This window comes from Drosophila novamexicana, unplaced genomic scaffold, assembly GCF_003285875.2.
Source record: "Drosophila novamexicana strain 15010-1031.04,08,12 unplaced genomic scaffold, DnovRS2.1 tig00000108-arrow-pilon, whole genome shotgun sequence".
Lineage (NCBI taxonomy): Eukaryota > Metazoa > Arthropoda > Insecta > Diptera > Drosophilidae > Drosophila > Drosophila novamexicana.
In genome coordinates, this window is record NW_020824772.1 from 2,866,381 (window position 1) to 2,883,255 (window position 16,875).

Here is a 16,875-nt window from a genome sequence, read left to right on the forward strand (position 1 = left end):
CTATTTTTTTTTTCTTATATCAATTTGTAAGTCTCCAACTCTTATATCTTACGAAATCTGAGAGTTCATAAGAACGGACTAGATTGACTCGGCTTTTGACTTACAAAAACATGAAACATTATGCCTACTTTATTCACTAGCTGTGAGTACAGGGTATTAAATAACCACAAAATGTTATCGTATGAGACAGACATTGCTTGACGAGAGCATTTGGGCAGAATTTTGGAACTGCGCATGTTTTTTTTTCTTGGCACAAGCAAACACTTTCGTCGACTACTCTCTGTACTCAAATCTCTATCTACAGTTCGGTTTGTTTTTTCGCGGCTTGCACTTGAGAGCAGCCGTGAGCGATCATCAGTTGTATCAAGTTCTAAAGATGAACAAGACGCTTTGTTTTTCCCTACTACTGCGTGAGTCTATAGATTAATTAATGTTCAGCTCAAGCTGATTAGTTGAAATTTACATAAAATACAATAAGATGTTTACAGTTTTTGCACGGGCTGGCGCAGATTGTCACCTTGGGGCTGAGGAGATCTCTCAGACAAATCGCGTCTTTGCATTCCGTGGCGATGATCAGCTATATCCGTTGCGCTTGGATGTGGTGCGCACCCACCAAACGTTGGAAATGTTTTGCAGTAACCGGGATGTGGTGCACACCACTTGCCAGCAAAATGGTCGCTTAAAGCCGCCATTGCCGTTAAGCGATTGCAGCAATCCGCCCAAGTCAACTGTGGAAGTGGTTTCCGATGAGAGCTGCCCACATACCATGTACCGTGTGGGCTATAAGCTGAATGATCAACAGTTTCTGGAGCTATACAGAAGTTGTTATGATCCTGGAAATCAAACGGCGCATTTTGTCAAACATCTAGTTTATCCAAGCATGCTGAGTAGGTTGAAATGGTGAACACCTAATGCAGTTGCATCTCAGATCTTTACCATTCCTGCAGACATAGCTCGACCCGAACAGGCCTTTACCACAGATGGCGTAATTAGCAGCGCCGGGTCCGCCTCTTTCCAGGCCAAGCACATATATTCTCGCTTCCAGGAACTGCTGGGATCACATCAGACATTTGTTAGCTCCCGGCGGGAGCTGGTATTTGATCGTGGCCATCTGGCCCCCTCAGCTGATTTTGGCTTTGAGCAATATATGCGTCAGACCTTTAAGTACATCAATGTGGTGGCTCAGTTTCGACGCATCAATCGTAGCAACTGGAAAACCATCGAGAACTGGATACGCAAACAGCTTAACATTGGCTTTTATCCAGCGCTGCAGGTGTGCACTGGAGCATTAGGCGTACTGCAGCTACCAGACAGCAGGGGAGATTTGAAAGCGATTTATCTGGGCGCCAAGCGTAGTAATCCCATACCCAAATGGCTATTCAAGATTGTTAGCGACGGTGCCGGCACTCACCTCGCCTTTCTCACCTACAACAATATTCACGACATTGAGAAATTGTCACCGAATTGCCGGCAGGTTTCATGTCCTTTTTCCCTGCAGCTAATCCCTAACAGGGAAGCAGGTCTCAGCTTTTGCTGCGATCCTATCGATTTTATCAGAAGGAATGTACCCCATTTGGCAAAGGTCTGCTAAGATACGGACAACAGGTCAGATATCAGTATATGAAATTCAGATTAGTATATTAACGCTGTCTTCTAATTTCCGAATAAAAAGTATATTGAAAGTGAACATATCATATTTCAAAGAGAGTTTTGCATTAATATAGAGAGCTATAAATCAAGTTAATAACCCAACTTGTATTGCCCACAAATTTAAGCCACAATTTAAATGCAATTGATATACTGCAGAACATTTCATTAAGATCGGTTAAGTAACACGTGCCTGCGGCAGCTAGCGCATTTCAAGAATTTCTGTACACACACACATTCATGCGCGTTTGCTTCGAATTCTATCAACAGCATTGCAATTGCGATTGTATTGCTTTCTGTGCTGCTATTTTAATTTGATTTTTTCTCATTATAAAATAATGATTGGTGTGGCGGTTGTTCGAACCCTGCCAAGGGAACTTTTTAAACCCTTGCAGAGGGTATTATAAGTTTGTCGTGAAATGTGTAACGCATAGAAGGAGACATCTCCGACCCCATAAACTATATATATTTTTGATCAGCATCAACAGCCAAGTCGATAGAGCCATGTCCGGCTGACCGTCTGTCTGTCTGTCTGTTTCTATGCGAACTAGTCCCTCAGTTTTGAAGCTTTTTTAATGAAATTTTGCAGAAGTCCCTCTTTCTGTTGCACGCAGTACATATGTCAAAACCAGCTGGATCGGACCACTATCTCATATAGCTGCCATAGGAACGATCGGTCGAAAATTGCCCAAACTCGGCATTAACTATTTTCCCTGTGCTTCTTAGATACGGGCAAAGCACTATAAGCATTATGAAAAGATTAGGTCTGCAAGGGTATTAGATCTTCGGCGTGCCGAAGATAGCCTTTCTTTTTCTTTGTTCTTTCTTTTGGAGTAGAACCTGGCGACTAGAGCCTCTTATTTGTATTTAATTTTAAAAGTGGAGTGTCAATTTAATTAATAGCTGATAGCCAAGACCAATGTATATGTAGCGAACACATGTTTTTTTTGTTGACATTTGTACACCATAAAAGAGACAAGCAACCTTAACTAAAATACATATTTTCAGCAAAAATTACTTCCGTTTATTTGTTGTTTTTGTACCCCCTACAAACTACAAGCAACTTTAACAACAAAACTTATTTTCAGTAATGAAAGTTGCAAAAAATATTTTCGCTTAATTTTCGCAATTGATAAAAAAGGAAATGAGTTTTTCGCTTAAGGTTGATTTGATTTATGAATTCTTTTTGCAGACATAACACTCACGATAGAAATTAAATTATACTAATATGATGGCTTCAAATCTTTTATGCATATGCAATATAATTTGGCAATTTTATCATTTATGCAGGTTGAGTCTTCCGCATAGGAATTTGTGCGACTTATTTTCTCCACATCAACGTCCACATTATTGGTAACATTATTATAGACTACAGTTGCGAAAAAGTCGGCGCTATTCTGTTGAACTTTGAACTTGGTGCGATAGACTGCCACATCCATTTTTTGGAATTCATGAAATTTCTGTTCTGGACCGATTTGAATTTCCGTTTTATGAATATAGCTTAAGGTAAGATTTGTGCAGAGGCTGCTTAGATTTTTGCCCCTTAGATAGTCGTTCATGCGATCGATTACCCGAGGAGCTATGCGATCTGCCCATTCATCTGAAAGCCTTTTATACGGCTTGCAGGTGCAATAGTGCTCCGGTATGCCAGCATCCGCACAGGTTCGCGTTGCATTTACAGGGTAGAACAACGATTGACACCTGGGACAGTCGTTGGCCTTTGGCAGTGGAGCAGAATTGGGTAGACCGGCTATTTCGGCGATGTGCTTGAGAGTATTATGCAGATCATAATTGGATGTCAGACGATTGCGGTTTGCCGTTAAGGCTTCCGCAAATTCCGGATATTGCGCCCGAAACCAGGGCGGCAAATAGATAAACATCATGGGCAAACGCTCCTCTAAGAATCCGCTGCTTAAATACATTAATTTGCCATACCGTGAGCCATGATCAGAGAAGAATATAACAATGCTCTCATCCAACACACCGTCCGTCTCAAAGTCCAGTAAATACTGTAAAACAAAGTCAGCCATTTTCGAGGGCATAGCATAATCGTCATGGCTAAAACTGCTCGACCAGAAAAGGCCCCAAATGGGTCGCTCATCCACATAGCGTCTGGCGAATTCCTTTGCATAGTCATAAATATAGCTACTTTGAATGCGTCGGCCGATGCAATATTTAATTGTGCACTTGGCGCATTTCCAAGTTTTCATCTCACTCTCGAAGGCTCGCAGAAGTGGTCTATAATAGTAATCCGTCGGCTGCAGCGAAAAGCCCGGCTTTACGTAGTTGAATGTGTTTATGTTGCACGTATCCTCCGCATAGGCTGTCAAATATCCAGCATCCTTCAAATACTTCCAGATAAAGGGAATACGAGCGAAGCAACCTTTTTCATCCGTATCGCAGATTGTCTCCTTGACCGTGTCGGGCGTAAAGCCACTAAGAATGGCCATTAAGTTTGGAAAAGTGTTATCTGCAACCTGAGTATTGTGTATGTCATTTCCTTTTATTTACATATATTCAGCATGAGCTCACCTTATTATAGCCCTGCATCTCATACCAGCCGCTGCGAGTTAAGAATTTGTAAACTTTGGGCATGGTGCGTCTTAAATTAATTCTCGATATACTATCGATTCCAAACATTATGACACTGGGCTTTCGCTGCGCAGCCTGTGCTGGAGCTGTTTTCAGAGTCGGCACTGCGGATGGGAATGGCTTGTATTGAATAAACCCGAAGGCATCCGTTTGCAGGACATTTGAGTCATTGGCCGCCTCGCTGCAGCCCAATATCATGCCCTCAACGTGCAACGGTACCACGTAACCCTGGCTGAAGTATATCCTCGGCGGCAGGCTAAAGAGAACATATTTGCTGTTAATATTGCTAACATCTACAGCCTGGATGTGGTTTTAAAAGATCTCTCGTATTTACTAAATAACAAAGTTTCAGTTTCTTAATGCAATTGATATTCATGTAACTCAAATTGTTTCTCTAAATTTTTAATATTTCTAAATTTGTAATCGACATAAGAATTATTATATTCATGTTTTTCGTGATGAAAGTAAAATATGAAACGTTAGGTAATTTCTATATTTTACATTCTTATATTATTTAATAATTTTCTTTGCATTTTGTTTTATAAAATTGTTCTTGGATTGATATTTAATATGTTTAACGGCAAATCGTGTAAAGAGCCGTTTAATTAAATCAATAAAGTAAGTACGTTATAAAAAATACCTTATTTTTATGATAATACTTTCAATATTCAATCTTATCATCATGGGTTGAGCCATTGTGGTTGTGAAAACAACGAAAATTATGTTCGCAAAACATACATGTTCCAAGAAGACTATCAAACTTTAGAAAACAGATAGCATAGCTGACAATTGAAAAAAATTCAAATCCACGATTTTAACGAATAACTTTAATTTGAAATGCTACAAATTCTGATAATCTCTTATAAAACCACACCAGAAATTGACAGAAAAGTTCTTTACTCGTTATAACTGTCGTGTTCAGCATATCGCGTTATTTCCTGGTAATAACAATTATACTCAATTTCACTGGAATTAAGTATTTTCGCTGCGACACCTTCATCAATATGGAGCACATAGCGCTTGCGATTGACATCGAAGATAGGTGTTACTAGATCCGACTCATTGGTACATGTCTCGAATACCATGGGCTTATAGATTGCCAACAACTCCTGTGAGAAGGGATCTATGTATGGCATTTTACAATGTGGACTGTTCACATAGTACAGTTGCTGTGGGAGTTCTGGCGACCCTGGGCTGTCATCTACCCGGTGGGTACTATTTTCGGAATGATCTCTCACACTATCACTAGGTCCTGTGCTGCTTGCATGCATTTTATATATTTTGTTCCTTGTATTTAAACCCATATCTTGATTGGTTAGACAGTATATTAGGAGCATTGTCAGGAAACAGATACCGAGCCATTTGAAACGCGAATGAGAAATTGCAGAACCGAAATACATTTTGTAACTCAATTCACGACGCACAGAATCAGACTGCGGAGTCCCCGCAAAGGCAGCTCCGTAAACATTGCGTCCGTAACTTTCATTATCAGCAAAAACGTGGTTATAATTAGTGTTTTACCGGGCTACTCAGCATTGAGAGGAATAGGTGTGCATCTGAACGCTGCAAAAAGTGCTGTTTACTAATTAGTAAATGCACCAATAATAAATTAACATACGTTTTTGCACATAAGAAACAGACCTATCTTAAAGTCGTTGCTCCCTGTATGAATTTGAGCCAAATTTTTGAAATGTTTCCATGTTCCGCTCGATAAATCAGCCAATTCTAGTAAACATTCAGCTTGAGCATTGGCACACTTTCGATAGTGTGCGTTAACGAGAATTGGTTAGTGTTATTAAAGGGTGTGTTTTTTAAATGCTTCGCTTCGACAGATATGCAGATAAACAGTTACAGAGAAAATGTTTACTCACGTGTGGCTTTTGGCTCGTGAGCTATGCATGTTTGTCGATAACTAAATTGGTTGACATGCGGTTTTTTGCAATTACATGTTTTACTCTTTCCTGAAGCATATTGCTTTGATAACAGATTGACTAGGGTTGGTATTGTAGCATTGATACGCATTATTTTCTTATCTTCTACAGCAAATATACCGTTCTTCTTTTTAGTATCAAATGAAAATGTTTGCGCGGTTTGTCGTAACACAGTTCGTACATACATTTTTTTAACATTCAACTTCATTTTTTTTTTCAGCTTTTAAACATCAAAAAGTAGATTTAGAAAAAAAATGTTTATAGTTAGTTATTCTGACTCGCAACCTTTCGAATTAAAGCAAAGTACCATACCGTTAAAACATGTAGTTACTCAACTTATACAAAGATGGCGTTTTGGCTGCACACACCATGTAGCGTCAAAATTAAGTACTGCTGGAAGCAATAGTAATGAATACCAAAAACTACTGTTTTGGTATTTTGAACCTACGCACACTGGTCACATTTGTTGATTTGAGGCAACATGTCGCTAAGCATTCTCATGTGACTAAACATGTATACAACACCAAAAATACTAAAATATAACCGAATTTATCTACAAGCTGGTATTTTTTGGTGAGCCCATCTCGGGCACATTGTTTTTGGCTTAGTTGATATTTGAGAAAATTTGAGCGTGTCTGCGCGTATTTGCGGTGCGTGAAAAATATTTAAAACTAACAAATATGTAGTGAAATCATCGGAAATAAGCAACGCACATCTTAGCTGGGCCACTGTGCTTTGAGTTTGCCAAAAATAAAATAAAAATAAATAAAAATGTTGCTTTCATAACGCGTACTCAATGTGCAACTTTCCACCAAAGAAAAAGAAAATTATATCCTTGCCCACGCAGGATAGGCGTGCAAAGCAAACAGGAGAATAATACCAAGCCGAAAGCAATTTGCCGCAGTCACAACAGTGAATACAAATTGAAACAAATCGTTGTAAGAAATGCATTTGTGATTAAAATAAGTGAAATGTGCAGCATGCAACAACGCGTTGTAAAGTAAGAGGCAAGCAAGCAGAGGAAGAACAAACAAAACCAAACAACACAAGCCCACAAACGCAACGTGAGCGAGCGAGCGAGCGGGCGAGCGAGGGCTAAAGCTAGCAAGAGCGAGAGAGCAAACACTGTGCACCGCCGTCGCCAGCTTCGGCGTCAGCGTCGGCGTCGCGTCTGCCGCTCACAACAAATTATCGTTTAATTTCTTTCGTTTTTGCACAAACCCAAAGCGGGTGACTTTTATGCCTTCTGTGCAAGCGTCGTTGCAGCCACCACCAACCACCCGCGCGCGTCTCTTATCAGCCATTAATAACTGACGGCAGCAGAGAGGTCACCGCTCTGTGTCATGTTTGGCTAAAGGTAAGTCTATCAAACGCCCACACACGACCTCGCGCTTAAAGTCGCGTAGGAAATGAATGCCAATTGTACGTAGAATTAGTCAAAAACACGTTTGCCAACGCTCTTTCACGTCTGCAGCCAATTAAAGTTGCAGCTAATAAAAAAAAAGAGTTGAAAAAGTTAGTAATAACTTTGCAAATGCACCGACTGCGCAATACTCTCTTCGCTGTGTAAAAATGGCTCGACAAAAATCTTATTGATTGTGATAATTACACGGTTCCACAATTCCGTGACTAGAAATATCGAGTCGCGCTATATAAAAGTAGGATCTCGAGCATTGGGGGATCACCGGTGACACCCTACCTTTCACATTTGGTAACTCCGAGATTCCTAAGCTTTACAAAACCAATGTAGTAGACGGACGCAACATGGATCGCTTCGGTTCTAGAGAGTACATACGAGAATATTGTATGTTTAAATCTCATAAAATATGCATGTTGCAGTTGCCAAAACTAAACAGTGCATACTCTTCTTCCTTTTGTAAACAGAGTATATAGAGAAAATTATAAGCGGCGCGCCGGCTGCTGCTGCACTTCAGCGCTGCTCAAAGCCAAACGAACCAGACAGCAACAAAAACAACAACAAATGGGCGAAAACTACTACAAAGTCGTGTGTGTGTGTGTGTGTGTGTATATATATATATAAATATATATACAACAAGAACTCGGCGCATACTTTAAATAGTTGATGTAACTGCACACAATGTTCTCCGTTTGTGGCTTTATTTTCATTTCTGTTATGATTTTGTTTTTTTTTTTTTTTGCCCTGTGCCGGCAACTTTATGAATTGCAAGCACAACAATGCGCCCTGTGCCACGCCCCAAAGCTTTGGCATAGGCTCGAATGGATCGCATGGCATGGGTTGAGCTGCGCAGACAAAGCGCCGACAGCGACGCGACGTCTGCAACAATTCTGGATGATATCAACATCAACAGCAACAACAACAACAACAACAATAACAACAACAAGAACAACAAACATCAACACTATGAAAAAGCTTCACTAGAACTCGGTATGAATCAGACACAGTCGAAGAAAAGTTAAGCAAGCATGCGCTAATTTGAGCATGCCCGACTTTGAGATACTGTGTTGTAACTTAGTATATGCTTGTTAGAAGCTATGTATAAAGAGAGCTGATCTCTCGACTTTTCGGCCAATTTTTGCCTTTACAAATGCATTTTTCGTACTTTTTCCACAACATTTTCAAAGGGGCAAACGCTACTTTGATCTGTGAATTGTACAATATAAAAAACATTTAATGGCAAAAACAGACTTCTTTTAAATTTTACTTTGGCAACAGAAACAAAAAATAAGACTGAATTCAGATCTCACAGTTGTCGTTGTGGACTCTAGTTTGTATAAATTATTTTAATCCATTTAAGTATAGGCTGAAAGTGTTTATTAAATCATAAAACGATTTAGTTTATTGACTAGTTTAGGCCTCTTTTTATACGCTTGCTTCTTAAAAGTATTGCTACATCTATCCTCCGGGTAACTAACAATAACTTTACAATGAACAGGCCTATTCGTGGTAACAATATCAATGCGTTCAAACTATTTATTAAATAAGTGGACTTTGTTTGGATAAAACATAAATGTCGGCTGGTACACAGACCTGTGTGCATATGCACACAGCAGTTCTTGGCGTTTACAGGGTATGGGGAAAATCAGCAATGACTAGCTGCCTGGCGCGATGATTCTGTCATAAATTGCACTGGAATTCGGTTTAACGGTTTTGTTTGTTACATTTGGACGTTTGCGCAATTGACGTAATTGCCAGACCAAAAGCCAGAGCTACATAAAGTCAGACCTGGCCCAGACAGTGTAGTGACACGTGCTTGTATGTGTGTGTGTGTGTGTGTGTGTGTCTGTGTGTGTAGGGATGTTTGCCTGTAGCTCCGACTCCGACTGTCTTGTGGCCATTGAAGCTCAAGAGCAGCTGACTCTCAGACCCAGACCCAGACCCGTTTTTCTCTCGGCCTTTTGCATTTTCATTTGCGTTTTGCGGTCGCGCATTTTTCCACTTTTCTATGCTGCTTGCCAGGAACTTTTCATAATTTGCTGTGCGCTCGTTTTATTTTTTTTTATGCTGTTCTGCGCTTTCTTCAAGCATTTTGGCAACACTTGCCCCTCAGTCGAAATCTTTAACGAGCTGCGTACAATTTAAAGCTCCTCGACAAGTTTCCGGAATCGGCATCAGTGTTGCGAAACGCTGGCAGGCAATTTGTGGAGACCTCAGTCATTAAATTTTCATTACCCACTCAGGCCAGGGCTGTGCGTCCTGTGCCGCAGCATTAAAATTTAACCACTCGTCAGATCCCTTGTAGGCAGCCACTTAAGGACACGGCTGCAAATTAATTGAATTGACAAAACCAAAAACGAAAATGAATAAAAAAAAAGGGCAAAAGTATTCTTGACGCCAGTGCCTGCTAGGGATATGCCCTGCAAAGTACCCTCGCAATTAATTGTGCTTCTTCTTGTTCTTGAACCCATGCTATGTAACATTCTTCATTTTCTTGTCAATATCTCATGCTTATAAAATTGTCACTGCTTGAAAATGAAGATAGAGTCTGTATATACAGCAAAATCCAAGAATGAGCCTCCCAAAGTGCGTTTTCTTCTTTAACATAGGGATGTGGAAGAGGTTTTATACTGGTCAAAGATTCTTGATAGATGGGCTTAGGATTTCTAGTCTTATATTATTCGATTTGTTCTCGAGCCCCGGAAATCGCTTTCTCTAAGTTTTGAGCAAACGAGAGGCATTATCGGTTGACACTAAAAAACAAAACTCGTACTCGTATGAACGGGAAGTTGCAAATGAGCTAGATAATATCGGTGAGATATATACACATGCCCCAAGCATAAATATTTGTAATATAATTAATGTGTTGTGGATTTGGGTACCGGCAGGTCCTTTAATGCCTCAAACGCACGCGAGCAGGACAAAACAAGGCCTGAGTCATTCAATCATTCAATGGCACAAGTCATAAACTTAAATGGGTTGTCCTTGTTGTTGCTGCTGTTTTGTTTGTTGTTGTCTACTGGCCCAGGGTCAAGAGCTGTTCTAGGCAACCCGCTGGCTTTTCCTGGTTGCCTGGAAAAAAATAGAAGAAAAACACTTTTGAAACGAGTGGCCTCTCAGCGCTAACAACTTCATTCGAATTCTCGCAGCGTGTGCCCGTCCATATATATACATAGATACATACGTATATGTTTGTGCGTGTGTGTGTGTGCTAATGAGCGGCACTTGGGTCACACTTAACCCATGTTAGCCGAAAGCCAAAAACCGCGCTAAATAGGCGTGTCAAATGCACAGGTAGCAATGCAAACTGTGACGACACATACATTTTATGAGCACTTGACAACTCTATAAACAGAGCGCTTATCACTCTTGACACTTCATCCGACCACGCCCCCGCCACTTGCAATTTAACACATTAAGCCGCAATTTTCACACGACTTTAATGGCGCAATTTCATATCTGATAGCTTTAAGCTGCTCAGACAGACGCTCTATGCCGAGCGCGTCTCCAAGGCGAAGAAATATTCATACATAAATAACGCAAAGAAATAGCAAAGTGACCCCCTCTCTCTCTCTCTCTCTCTCTCTGCTTAAGCCCCCGTTGGCTGAAAATAACTGGCAGACAAAGTTTTTGCCTGTAAAAATTGCACAAAGCGTAGCCAAGCTGCTCTGTAGCCAAGTGGCTGCATTTTTTATTTCTATTTTTATGTGACCTAAGAAGTGGGTATTATTGTTATAATATGAACTATGCAGCGGTAACAAGAATATGGAACTCTCAGTTCCTGAAATGCTTTTTAGATCAGCTTGGATATGTGATGAACAAAATGCTGAATCTGCAAAATATATATCTCAAGCAGCAGCTGTGTTTTGCCATAACTGATCTCTTTGAAGGGTTGTATCTTTAGAAACAGTTCGCATAATCGAAGATATAATATCTTTTCTTGATCTTAAGCCAAATTAACATACATACATCTTAACTTACTAGATAATTTCCTAGTATGAACAAATATATTTAAGATAGATAATATATCAAAAACTAGCAAAATTATTGCTTCTGAACTAGCGTAAAACTGTTTCACTAGCTACTCAAAATGATGTCCCAATCCTAACTAATAATTAGGTTTTGGCCCATATATTTAAATTTATATAATATTATATTTACACAATATATTTAAATATAGAGCACAGTACCCGAACTGCTTTCAAAGTTTTCTCTTTGAATCTTATTTTGAACTCTAGATGTATATTATATTTTTACAGAGCAGCAATATGATATGAAAATGATTACTCCAAGCACTGACTCCTTCAATTGTTACTAAGCATATTAGTATGTCGATAATGAAAAGGTATATACAAGTGTGTATGCACATTTAACTTAAAAAAAAGAGCAGAAATATTTCATTTCTTTGTGACTGCATCCACACGAAAAGACCAGAAATAACTTTTTCTTTCACAACTTTTTTTCTGCCTCCAACTCTCGAGTTGTCAAAATTGCTTTGACGTTTTATTAGTTTTGGCCGGGCTACACTTTAGGTCTTCATCATCCTCTTGAACCTCCTCGTCCCCTGCAGCATCATCAGCATTGTCATCATCATCATCGTGTGCAATAAGCTAAAGAAAACTCGTAAAAAAATTGGGTTTACATAACATCAGCTGCTTCAAATATTGAAGGATGCTCCAAGTGAGCAAAGTGAGCCCAGTTGGTGTATGGCGCACTTCTCTTCAGACGGCGCTAAAAATAACAAAAACAACGCAGCTCCAGCGCTGACCAAAGCGAAATGAATACCGACTGTGAATATATTCATATTCGAAAATAGTTTGCGGCGTGTCAAAAAGCCAGTGACCGCATTAAATTTTCTTCGACAAACGTTTTGGAATAGTTCCAGGCAGCCGCTGCCGAAAGCAAGGCGATGTCGTCGGTGTCCAGTCCTAGCCTTATCCCAAGAGATTTACGTGCTCTCCCAGTTTTCCGATACTCTTTCGTTTATTAAGGCCATAATAACAATGCGGTTGAGCTTGATGTGCGCTAATGAAAAGTTTAAAATAGATTGAATAAGAATGTTTAAATTAATAAATATATGTATCTTTGTCGAAAATATAGCTATTAGTACGACTTAGTATATTGAAAGGGAATCAATTTATTGAATAATTGAGAATATTTGTAATAGAAGTTAAAAGAGATGATTATGTATCATGAAGTGCATTCATGTTTCGGTGCACTTTGGTACAATATCTTTGTTGTTGTTGTTGTTGTGGCAAATGGAGCACAGAGCTTCGACTCTCAATGAGATTTGTGCGGCTATTTTTGTGGCCGCCGCAGCCACGGGCAACAACTATGACAAACAGTTCAAAGGCCCATTCGCGCTGTAGAGTTCTTCAATGTTTTTCCCCAGCGTTTTTCATTGCTTTTCCCCAGCGCTTTTTCAGGTTAATTTTTATTTTTCGGCGCTTCACGTTTTCGAGTTTGTTATTTGTTATTTTTAGCAGCGTTCGGGACGCGCCCAAAACAGAGAGGCTGTTCCACATGTCGGACGTGCTTATGGAGCATACGTAATAATTAATTCAATGCAATAAACCGACAATTTGGTCAGCTGGCCGACCAAACGAAATGGGTCAGCAATTGTGAGTGACCCGTCAGGCGAACTGTCTTCCTGTCTTTTGTGCTGCTGCCAGCTGATGGACATAATGATGTTATCGATGATGATGACGTCTATCACGCCCTTTCGCCTTTATTTTATTGGCTCGCAAATTGCAGCAGCAGCCGCTTTTGAGAACTTATCGATTTGTTGTTACCCGTGGCGCACAAATTACCAACGTTTGCAGCTCATATTTGGCCAACTAAGACACTGTTCCGCCTACCCGAGCCACACCCACTTAAGTCGGCTAAATTACTTGCCAAAGCCAAACGACGTCCAGCTTACGGTTTGCCACCCTCCCTCCCCTCAAATGCTGCCCCTCCATTGTGTTGCTATGTAATTTAACTGATTATGAGATTGTTGACTTGTACGCCGCCGCCTTCCGCGCCAGATGGGGAAGTGCCGCAGCCGCAGCCGGTGTCGATGACGATGTTGTTACTTTGTGTTTAGTGCTTGGTCTGCTGCTATATATAAAGCACTTTTACGCGTCTTCAATGTGTCTTCTTATACCCTATCCACAATTACAGAGCCTGGTGTACATACATTTTTCGTTTTTCTTGTAATTGTGTTGACTAGCTGACTTTTATGAATAAGACATATTATTAATACATATTTGGCATGAATAACATTACACATTTAGTCAATATAATAATCATTTAACTCAAATATTTGACTTCTTAATAGATATGGTTCTTCATATATCTTTCGACTAAAGCCCACTTTGAATCAAAGCATTTTCGCTTAAATTAACTCACGACTAGTTTAAATTTGTTTGTCTTAAACTGAGAGTTTTTATTAGTCACTTTATTATCGTCATCTGAGTTAAGCAAATCAAACCGATTGGAAAAGTATGTTACTTAACAAGAAATAGAGTTATAGCCCATGCATGTAAATAAAAACACGATCCAGTATCTTTTGTATAATGTAATTGAATTAAGTCAATAAGTAGATCTGCAACGCTTAGTAAAGTAATTTTATGCACCTCGCGCCAATTAAGAATAGTAATTATTATAAAGCATTCTTTCAATTCAATACTTGTACTCTTGATATTGCTATAGAGATCTCTTGACTAGACTTTCACTTAGGAAAGGTATTTGGAATGCATTATTTTTGAGAATATTTCGATTAATAATTTTGGTTTACAGAAGTTAGAACTGTAGACAAATTAACATTTTTAATTTCTGTTAATCATTACTTACTAATCAAGAAATGTTTTTTTTGCAAGAGGTATCTTATAGTCATGCATTATTTGACTGCAGTTTTGGCTTACTTGTTGTCGCGTCTTGTCTTGTTACTGTGCTTTATTTACATTCTGCTTTGGCGCTGCTCTTCGTCATGGTCAATGGCCGACGCATGGGGTATTAAAGCAGGCAGCGCTCAAGATGATGATGATGATGATGACGATGACGATGATGATGATGATATTGTTGTTTCTGATTATGATGGTGATGACGACTATGCGCTAGGGTTATGATATAATCTGCGGTCGTCCGACGTCAGCGACTTACTTGCCTATGAGCATTTCATCAGCTCTGCTCCTCTCCTGGCTGCATCTGCGTTTGTTTGCAGTATGCCCAACCCCAGACTCGCACACACTTACGCACTCACACACAGATACACACACACACACACTCGCGCACACTTTGCAGCTGCCAACTGCAGCTAAATTAAAAACGCACCACGAGAAATGAAATGGCAGCAGTTTAGCTAACGGCCCCTCAAACGGACGCGGTATCAGCATTTCCAGTTTTGTGTTGTATCTCCGCCAGGCAAGATGAATGCAAACGACAGCAACAAACAGCGGTATCAGTTAGTGTAGGCTGACAGGGAGGTGGGGATGAATGTAAAGTGTAGACCTTGCAGGTCCTTTTAAGCTGCGCGCTGTAATTTACATAACACTCACTTGCGCTTAGTGGCTGACCCAAATTTTGTAGGCAGTGCAGCCAAAGGGAAAAATATGAGTGGAAGCTGGTAAAAAAGAAGCCCATGTGTAATTAACTCAGAGAGGGGCAGAGAAAGGTAGAGAGATGCCTACCACAAAGGTCAGGGATTTTTTTTTTGTTGCTGTTGTCAGACAGCAGCCAGTGAGCAGAGCACGGTGAAAGCGAAAATATTGTAATGGATTTATTTTATACATTTTATTTTCCACTTGAAAGGCAGCTGCCTTTGAAACAGGTTGTTAAGCTTTAGTCATTATGGAGCACATTGATAATAATGCAGTCCAACTGAGTGGAACCGAATGCATATGCTATGTTTATACTTAGTATGGAGGAGGTGGAGATTTTAACTAACTAATTAAAGCTGCTCTAGAAGCTTTTAGTTGTGGTATCTTAGCATTCCCAGCTAGCAATAATATATTCAAAAGAAAAGTGGCATGGAATATTGAAATGAAATACCTTAAGTGTACTTAGGTAATAGTGATATATTCGAGGTTGGCCGATAGGTACCTAGCTTGATGCCTATGTGAGATTATTTCATCGTCATTTAATATCAAACACACATTACCCAAGCTGCATAATAACTAATGACTAATGCATGATGAAATCAACTGCCTTAAACTATATTCTATATGGGGATAGTGCGTAGATAACCTCCTACAAACCCTTAGTTCGATGGATTTATTAAGACTAACAGACACATGTCGTGTTGCACAAACCTTTGATTATTTTATTCATTAAATTGTGTAGGAAGAATATATCTTTCTTTATTAGGTTTAGGCACGGGCTATTTAAGAAGTAAGTAAAAGCTTTGTATTTTCTCCCGGGTCTATCCATTTATTTCCACTTGTACTACGTGAAATGGATAAGCCTGTCTTTCTAAAGCAATTTTATCCCAAACGAGCATCATTTAACTTCCTCCATTTGAGCTGCACCTGTTTGTGGAACTTTTCACATATTTGTTGCAAATGCAACCGATGCCACATGCAGCCCACAAACAACAACCATCAATTTCCCTCCAGTTGCAATCGCAACCGGCAAACATTTATCATCGATGCCAGCGCCCCCACAATTTACGCAATGGAAAGTATTTAATGTGTGTGTGTGTGGGAGCCAAACAGTTTGACCCAGCCAGCTGATTGGAATGCCACTGGCTAGGGTTGCCTTGTTGCTTCTTGCTAGTTTCATTGGGTTTGCTCCCAATTGCTATGGCTGCATTTTGGGGTCGTCTTTGGGCGTGGGCGCATGATGATTAATGAATGTTGTTGCATAACCACAACAACGAAAGCAGCATCAACTGTTGACTATAAGCAGAGAGTTGCCAACTTTGGCTGAGTCATGAAATCCGAAATGCATCACTTGCTGCTGGGCAAACGTATATTAAAAACTTGAATTGCCATAGAATTAGCAAGGACTTCTCTTGTTCCATGTCCTGGCTGTCAAGTGTGTGCGCTGTTCTGCTCTGCTGTTTCCGCCTGTAAAAGTTTTCGAGTGTTGCGAAAATCTTGCCATCCGCTCTGTCGAGATTCGGGCCTGCCATTTGGGCACGCCTGTCAGCATTTTGTCGATTGGCATTGTAATGGCTTTTCCGGGAGCGGAGGCAGGCCGGCAGGCAACTGGCAGCAACTTTTAGTTGCCTGTGACCCACATACGTCTGGGCACTTTATTGTGGTCCACTTGCAGCTTCTGGCAGCCATTTTAATTGCTTTGTTTTAT

General features: G+C 40.1%; 3 protein-coding genes across 5 annotated transcripts in view; 2 read left to right on the top strand and 1 right to left on the bottom strand.

Annotated features, from left to right (window-relative positions):
- The first annotated feature begins 319 nt into the window (after positions 1-319).
- On the top strand, positions 320-1,724 carry LOC115771867. Its single transcript, XM_030717746.1, has 3 exons — positions 320-410; positions 489-887; positions 948-1,724. The coding sequence occupies exons 1-3, from the start codon at positions 377-379 to the stop codon at positions 1,589-1,591; spliced, it is 1,077 nt and encodes a 358-aa protein (XP_030573606.1). The 5' UTR covers positions 320-376; the 3' UTR covers positions 1,592-1,724.
- A 955-nt stretch (positions 1,725-2,679) lies between these two features.
- On the bottom strand, positions 2,680-5,655 carry LOC115771821. The gene is made up of 3 exons (XM_030717700.1): positions 5,140-5,655; positions 4,180-4,495; positions 2,680-4,124 (listed from the first exon to the last, which is right to left on the bottom strand). Exons 1-3 carry the CDS (start codon positions 5,637-5,639, stop codon positions 2,871-2,873), a joined length of 2,070 nt encoding a protein of 689 aa, XP_030573560.1. The 5' UTR covers positions 5,640-5,655; the 3' UTR covers positions 2,680-2,870.
- Positions 5,656-6,808: 1,153 nt separating this feature from the next.
- LOC115771832 overlaps positions 6,809-16,875 on the top strand; it is a 34,541-nt gene continuing 24,474 nt past the window's right edge. For all 3 annotated transcript variants that reach the window (XM_030717712.1, XM_030717713.1, XM_030717714.1), the window contains exon 1: positions 6,809-7,527. The gene's annotated coding sequence lies outside the window, so the exon portion shown is untranslated. The remainder of the gene's footprint in view (positions 7,528-16,875) is intronic.